Source organism: Diorhabda carinulata, chromosome X (assembly GCF_026250575.1).
Source record: "Diorhabda carinulata isolate Delta chromosome X, icDioCari1.1, whole genome shotgun sequence".
Classification (NCBI taxonomy): Eukaryota; Metazoa; Arthropoda; class Insecta; order Coleoptera; family Chrysomelidae; genus Diorhabda; species Diorhabda carinulata.
In genome coordinates, this window is record NC_079472.1 from 18,484,288 (window position 1) to 18,492,285 (window position 7,998).

Below are 7,998 nucleotides of genomic sequence, written 5' to 3' on the forward strand. Positions count from 1 at the left end.
CCAACGGCCTTCTTCTTCATGAACAACACGTCGTATCACTAGATTCACTAGTCATCACTTAATCAAGAGCAATACAATAATTCCAACGCTTCTCTAACTAACACGATGTCGTGTTTGTAGGAGAATTTGTCTTATGCAACAAAACAAGATTCAGTTCCAGCAATTGCATCTTCATTTGGGCTGAATTTCTTACCGGCGAGGATTTTTTTGAGGATTAGCTATTAGCCAGTAGTCACTGGGGGGTCAGATCTGGACTATACGAGGGATGAAGAAACAATTTGAAGTGTAATTCGTTTAATTTAACCATCGTTGCCATCGACTTGTGAATCGGTGCATTGCCTTGATGAAACAGTTGTTTTTTCTTCGACATAAGAGGCCGTTTTTTCTTGATTTTTGCATTCAAACGATCCATCAACTATATGTAGTATTCGCTATTGATGAACTCTCACTTTTAGCGATAATTTATAAACAATATTTCTTTCGCATCCCAAAATACTGAAGCCATAACTTTTCCAACTGACTATTGTGCCTTTGGACGCTTCGGACGTGGTTCACCGGCTGCAGTCCACTCACATGATGATCGTTTTGATTCCAGAGTGAAGTGATGGATCCATGTTCCATCCATTGTCCCATATCAATGCAAAAAATGATTTAATACGTGTAAACATGGCCAAACACTGCTCTGAATCATCCGTTTTTGATCGACTGTGAGTAAACGTGGCACCCACTTTACAAAAAGCTTTCTCTTGGTCAAAAGCTTATGCATAATTGTACACACACTGCCTTCTGATGTCTTTACGTCCGCAGCTATCTCACAAAATTTCAATTTACGATTAGATATAACCAATTTGTCGACTTTTTTTATGTTTTCTGAAGCAACTAGTTCAATTGGACGACGAGAACATCCGGATGATACTTTTGAAGCCATGACTGAGCTTGTACAATATTTTTGTTTTTTTCATCAAAAAGCAATGATATATTTAAACACGAAATTGTTTTGAAAATAACAAAAGTAGCTTCACTTAATTTACTGTCATGAAATTTGACAAATAGTCTTTTGGAAGTTGGTACTCAATAAACGTCATATGGATTTGGCAATGGCAGCGCCATCTGTGTGTTAATCACACGACTTATTGAGTGATGTTATATTTGACCGTCTGATCGAGATTTCAGATAACTCACTGAATCTTTCTTTTGCTAGATTACAGAATTTGCTCCAACTCAGCTGTACTATAAAAAATCACAGTTATGTAGAATTTGACAATAATTCCATATCCAACGAAGAAAAAAACACTTGGAAAGAAATGAGAAACATACTATAATAAATTTCCTTATAAATTGGGTATATAAAAAAATTATCGTTTGTAATAATTTTTCCGATGACATTTTACACATTCATGCTGATAATATCAAAATATTATACATACATTTATTAGTTAGTCCGTTGTTGTATTCGGTTTGATTGTTGTTGGAATCGACAGCGCCCTCTCTAGGAATATTAAATCGTCCTGGAAATCTGTGGAAGCCGGAAGCGCGAAGCTTGATTACTGGAGGACCCGAACGCATCTCGTAACGGCATTGCAAATGTTTTGATTTTTTTTTGCTATACTAGTCTCTAGTCCACATGCAAAACAACATTAACACATACAAAATTCTACTGGTAACAGTTTAAATTAACAAAGAGATCACCTGGTGAATTCCTCAGGAACAGTTCGGGACTACTACACGGAGACGAGCGCGTGTAGTCGCCTTCTTGGGGGTCCGAAGGAGAATCCACGTCGATGTATGAATATATTCTCATCAAATACTCAAGTTGTAATCAATCAATTTGAAATAAGCTTTCGCGAGCTAGATCTGCAACAGAAAGAAAGAGAATACAATACTACTTTCAATAAAAACCTTTTTGATGGATCCTACTTACAACAAGTTGTAAATTTTAATATCAGTCTACTTTCTAGTCTTGAATTTTTTATCTATTATTTCTTATGAATCGATTTCTTTAAATATTGCTTAGTACTGACTACTTCTTGGATAATCATTTATACCTCTATTAACTTGGTTGTATAGAAGTTGTATATTATATTATATACATGGAATGAGTTCAAAAAATGTCCTAACCGCGCTCTATCTCTCCTATCTTCCTACCGATTGCAGGGCAAAATAAGGCATCTATAGAAGGCTGGTTATACCAAAACCATCTCAATTTGTGTAGTGTTTGATGCAAACTAGATGACTCCTAACCCAAATCAGATATATTAATCTTATAAACAAACTGGTTTTGTTTTTTGTTTTGCATATCTGAAATTATTGTTTCATTATTGACTTCAAAGCTACGATGAGGATCTAGGATTTATGTATGTGTGCAACTCAATTAGAAATTTTAGTATCCAATGGTCGTATGTAGTAGGGTGTGTTTGCCTTTTGGTCGAATACAACCGATTGGTAGCGTCAATAATTATTTGATACTATAAATTTATCAGCTTACTTGCTTTCGGATTATTTTCACTCTTTCAGGATATGTCTTCCTCTTCTCCTACTCCTTCACTCACGGTCAAAAGTTTTTGCCCATTCTGTAGTTTACGTAATACACAACAAATGAAAACATTTCTATTATTATTTCTAATATCTTTCGCACAAGATCGAGAAATGCTTGGGATCGTTAACATGCTCTAATATAAATTTTCTGGTAATCAGGCGCTGGCCAGAGCGTTCTAATTTCGCCATTAAATTTTCACCAGGTCTTCAGACACTCTTAGTCCAAACCATCACTGAACTTCCGCCGTGTTTTACAGTCGGGATTGCACATGGTTCTAGCATCCGTTCTTCTTTTGACCTGAGCACAAACTCTATTCTCTTAGACCCAAAAACATCAAGCTTTGACTTACCACTTCAAAAAACTGTCTCCACTTCTCAAGTTTCCAATTTTAATACTCTTTATTATACAAAGTTTTAATTTTACTTTGACGTCTACACAAAGTCAGATCCCAAGATTCATTGATCCGACCTAGTATCTCTGGGCCCGTGAGAATACAATACTTTCATCAACAATGATATTGATTCAACGTTCCTGAATCCTGCAGATTCACAATACAATGTAGAATTTTTTGAGGAATCCTTGTATGTTTCATATTCTCAGATAATAAATTTTTATTTTATATCTTTGACGGAATCTCCTACTTGATAATGTATGTTTTAACAATATCCTGTTTTGTTTTCAGAATACGTAGTTTTTGTTCAATTCCTTCTAATTTATGGCCACACTTAAAATTACATAAATATTGTATAGGAAGGTTATCTCGCATTTGTATTCAGATGCTATAATATTATGTTAATTTCTTATTATATTATAGATATTTCGAGCTTTTGAGTTATTACTATTCACAAAAATCTGGTTGTAGAACAAGAATTTGTTAAAAATAATGTAATAGATAAGTAAACTTGATGGTAACTAAAACAAATTCATTAAATCGTGTACAGGATTGTTAATTTATAATGATTTTTCCGACGACCACTATAAAATATGGCATATTCCATACAGTTTTACCTTCTTGAAATTTTCAAATTGTAATAAATTTCAACACGGAAACAAACGATCGGCATACCCGTGTCAAATGGGAAATTTGAGAAATCTGCTTGACCGACTGCTGTGTGTTTTGATTTCGCATACATTTTCACACAATGGCATAATTATTTATCCGCAATTAAAGTGCTTTGCCGAATGATATTTTCAATTTGATTGAAACATTATTAAAAATATTGATTCATTGCAATAAAATTTGGAAATTTTTAAAACGATGGATTTCTGCGATGAAAATGACGATAACGACAGAAACAGAAAGCTAACAAATCATGGACTGTTAAATGAAATACAAAGTGAAATTCTTTTCTGAGAATGAGTTAATAATTTATTTTGGTGAGCTCTGAACCAAATACAAATCTAGTACCCTGTTGATGACGTTAACATGCGAATTAAGAGCTCCGTTGAAGAAGGAATCAGTTAATTATGTCCAATCCAACATCCCAACCAGTGACAACATTAAAAAATTTCTTGAAACAACTCCTGATGAATTATTTGTTAAAAAAGATTTGTAAAATGACGTGCAGCATTTTTATATTGTTCTTATTTTGAAATTTGTGGATGTATACGAAAATGTGATGATGATAAACAATTAAAAAACCTCAAAAATTTGTTCTTAATAACAATTTTTATAAGATTTGAAAGAAATATATAAATCTACGACCTTTAGGAATGACTGACAAAGATGAAAGATTCTTTGTCAGATATTAAAAAAGAGAATGCACAAGCAATTTGTTGGCATCACTGAATTTGATAGACTGATTCAAGACATCGCTAAATTTTGGAAGCTACCCAACCCAGAAAATGGGATTTTGTAGCCAAAGGTTGCTCCTATCAACTAAGGGTTGCGGGGTTTTTCGCCAAACCAAAGAGGACTACCTAGAACTCCTTTATCTTAGCAATATTTGTGCTTATATAGTCCAAGATCGTGAATCCATTTTCCATATGCCCGATTATAATATTTGAAACTTATTTGATTTGTTCTGAAAAAATTAAAAACGTTGCGATTTTTGTTCATATTGCTATTAATCTCGATACTGAATTTCTTGTTTCACAATTATAAACATTTAAAGCAAAGAAATTATAATTTATAGTGACAACATTTGAAAAAAAGCAAGAACTAAAAGGAAAAGAAACTTTAATTTCTGGGAAGGTAGATTTACAAAAGATTTTGAGCAATTTTCTTTATTGATATTTCAAATGTTTGTTATGTTTTTAATGAAAAAAAAAATTCAAGTTAAAGTTTGAGCTTTTATGTTACATCACTCAATAAGTCGTGTGACTAACACACAGATGGCGCTGCTATCATCAAATCCATATGACGTTTATAAAATACTAACTTTCAAAAGACTATGTGTAAAATTTCATGACATTTCGCTAAGTCAGGAAAAAGTGATAACCATTTGAATGTAGCTACTTTTATTATTTTGAAATCAATTTAATGTGTGTTAATTTATCATTGCTTTTTGTCGAATTAATATTTTACAACTTAGTAATGGCTTCAAAAGTATCATCCGGACTCTGTTCTATAGAAAAGAACCATTTTTTATTGTCTTGCTGAATTTAAACCTGGTGATGGTGAACGTTCTGGTTATCCAATTGAGGTGATTACTCCAGAAAACATCAAAAGTCCACAAATTGGTTATATCTAATTGTAAATTGGAATTGTGTGAGATAGCTGACGTCATAAAGATATCAGAAGGCAGTTTGTTTATAATTACGCATGAACTTTTGACCATGAGAAATTTTTTTTCAAAGCTGGTGTGCGTTTACTCACAGTCGATCAAAACCAACAACGTGTTGATAATTCAGAGAAGTGTTTGGACACGTTTAGACGTAATAAATTGAAAGAATGAATGAAACATGGATCCGGAATCAAAACGATGATCATCTGAGTGGATTGCAGACGTCCGAAGCGCCCATAGGCACAACAGTCACCGGAGAAGGTTATTGCTTCAGCACTTTGGGATCCGCATGGAATATTGTTCATCAAATATCTCCTCCATAAGTGAGAGACAATCAGTAAAGAATACTACATAGAATTGTTGGATCGTTTTAATGCAAAAATAAAGGAAAAATGATCTCATATGTCGAAGAAAAAATCTAATACTTCACAAAGACAACGAACCGATTCAGAAATCGATGGTTTCGGTGGTTAAATTGAGAGAATAACACTTGGAATTGCTTCTCCATCCACCGTATAGTCCAGATCTGGCACTCAGTGACTACTGGCAAATTGAAATTCCCACCGGTAAGAGCTCAAATGAAGAAACAATTGCTGAAGCTAAAGAAAAGACAAATCCTTCTACAAATACGGCATCGAGAAGTTATAGAAGCGTTGGAATGATTGTATTTATCTTGAAGGAGAGTACATTGATGAATAAAATCAATTTTTGGCAAAAAATGTGTTTTTTTTAGTCACACGAATTATTGAGTTATGTGTTACCTATTTAACCAGTATTACATAATGTTCTTCATTCAAAGAAAAATAATTAATTTTTAAAAACTCTACTTTTGTAACTTCACCTGTTTAGAAGTTATAAGCAGGTTAGTTTGGTGAAAATTGTATTCGTTCTATTGATACAAATGTTATTTCATAGTACGCCTATGGATTACGAATGTTTTATCATTTTATTACTCTCTTCATAAAAATGGAAGTAGAGATTTATGTAGAAAATTATACTGTAAAAAAGTTATTTGGTATACATACTAAATAAATTTATCTGTCATTTTTGTAAGGTTTTTTATTTATCTGTTTCCTTATGAATGATTTGATTTAAGAAATAATAAAATATCTCATAAACATTTGCTATTATTAAAAAAATTACTTATATTCCCATAATATGTTCAGGATTTTGGAATACTTTGGATTGTCTTAAAACAATTTTCGTTTTTTTTGGCATCACTCATTTCAAAATATAATTTATGGCATTTTAAATGTTTTTATCAACATCTGCCATTCCTATAATTTATGAAACTCTTTTTCATATGAGCCAAATTTTTTTAAGCGAACTTATTTACACCCACCTTTACGTTAACATCCTGTATACGTTTTAAAGTGCGATAGTAATTCCAGAACGTCATAAAAACTTCACAAACAAATATAAATATATATATATAAAAAAAATCACAAGCGTTTAGTGACGAAAACACCGCAACTATTCGAAAAAAGATAAAAAAAAATTGATCGTGTCATTCGCGTTAACCGGTTTCACTCTCGATCAGACACACATGATTCAAGAACAACAAGACTACAGTTTCTAGTTTACCAGAGGAGCTCTTCGTTCTTCGGCATTCGCCGGCATTCTACATCCCTGCTAGTCTCAATCACTCTATTATAAAACCGTTGCGTTTCGCCGTGCCGCTTACGTCATACCCGCAGTGACGTCACTGATAATCGATTCCGTTATGCGCTATCCCTCCTTTAGACCGGAAAAATCGTTACGTCATTGTTGTGACATCAATGAGATGACGACATTACTTCCGCCGGAATTATGCTCGGAGCAGACTCTGACCGTGACATAGACCTTTAAAAGATATTGATTTTCCACCTGGAGTTTGTTACGTAATAATATATATAGAACTTGGCAGCTGTTCAGCTGGAAAATCATTTTTCCTTTATAAAGTAACTGGCTTCGATATTTGATGAGCATATAGAGAATATGTCGTTAATTGGGTCTTTTCATTCAGAAATTCATTGACAGATAATTGTATGTCAAATTTATTTGAATCACTTCAAAACTTTAGATTTTTTTAGGTTTCATTGAACTGGAATATGTGCTTTGGAAAAAGAAATATAAAAAAATATAACATCCAATTCTGAACTTCTAATTAAAACTTATACTGATCAAATGAAAAATGAAAATACGAGGTGTGTTCCAAAAATATGGTAGGTAAACCATAGTAAAAAGGTAAATAGATTTCGCCAAAAAAGTATCGTAACTACTATTTCCACTGTATCATCAACACCTTTAAATAAATCGCACATCCAGAATGAAAAAAGCACAACTCAAAAAGTGATGTTTTCAGGAAATCTCGTTTAAAGTTTTACACTTTTTCGAACGCCATATTCAGTCTTTTTTTAAAGTTTTTTTACGAATTTGTTATTTTCGTTTTTGTATCTTGATATCTCTAGTTTAATATTGGTTCTCTCCAATTTTTTTGAACGATAAGAACAATAAGAAAGCAACTGATTTAAGGAATTTAATTTGAAAAATGGATAAAAGGAAAATATAACTAAATAAAATTTTAAATAAAGTAACATGAAATTTATAATACTGAAAATTACAAAAAAAGTATGTATTAATGATTTACATCAGTCTTTCTTTCAATAATCCACCTTGGCTGTTTCTAATTTACCACAGCATGATTGCTAATATCACATCAGTATTTTTTGTATAAATGAAAGAATGTTATAACTA

General features: G+C 32.5%; 1 protein-coding gene across 2 annotated transcripts in view; it reads right to left on the reverse strand.

Annotated features, from left to right (window-relative positions):
* The window catches only part of LOC130900824 (probable nuclear hormone receptor HR38), a 55,463-nt gene extending 48,576 nt beyond the window's left edge, over positions 1–6,887 (reverse strand). The window contains exons 1-2 of one of the 2 annotated variants that reach the window (XM_057811718.1): positions 6,605–6,887; positions 1,690–1,854 (exon numbers count right to left, since the gene is read on the reverse strand). In XM_057811718.1, coding sequence (XP_057667701.1) covers positions 1,690–1,801 — 112 coding nt within the window. In that variant the 5' untranslated portion in view covers positions 1,802–1,854; positions 6,605–6,887. Of the gene's footprint in view, positions 1–1,427; positions 1,855–6,604 lie in introns of both variants that reach the window. The other variant, XM_057811717.1, reaches the window with a different exon arrangement.
* Between the last annotated feature and the right edge of the window lie 1,111 nt (positions 6,888–7,998).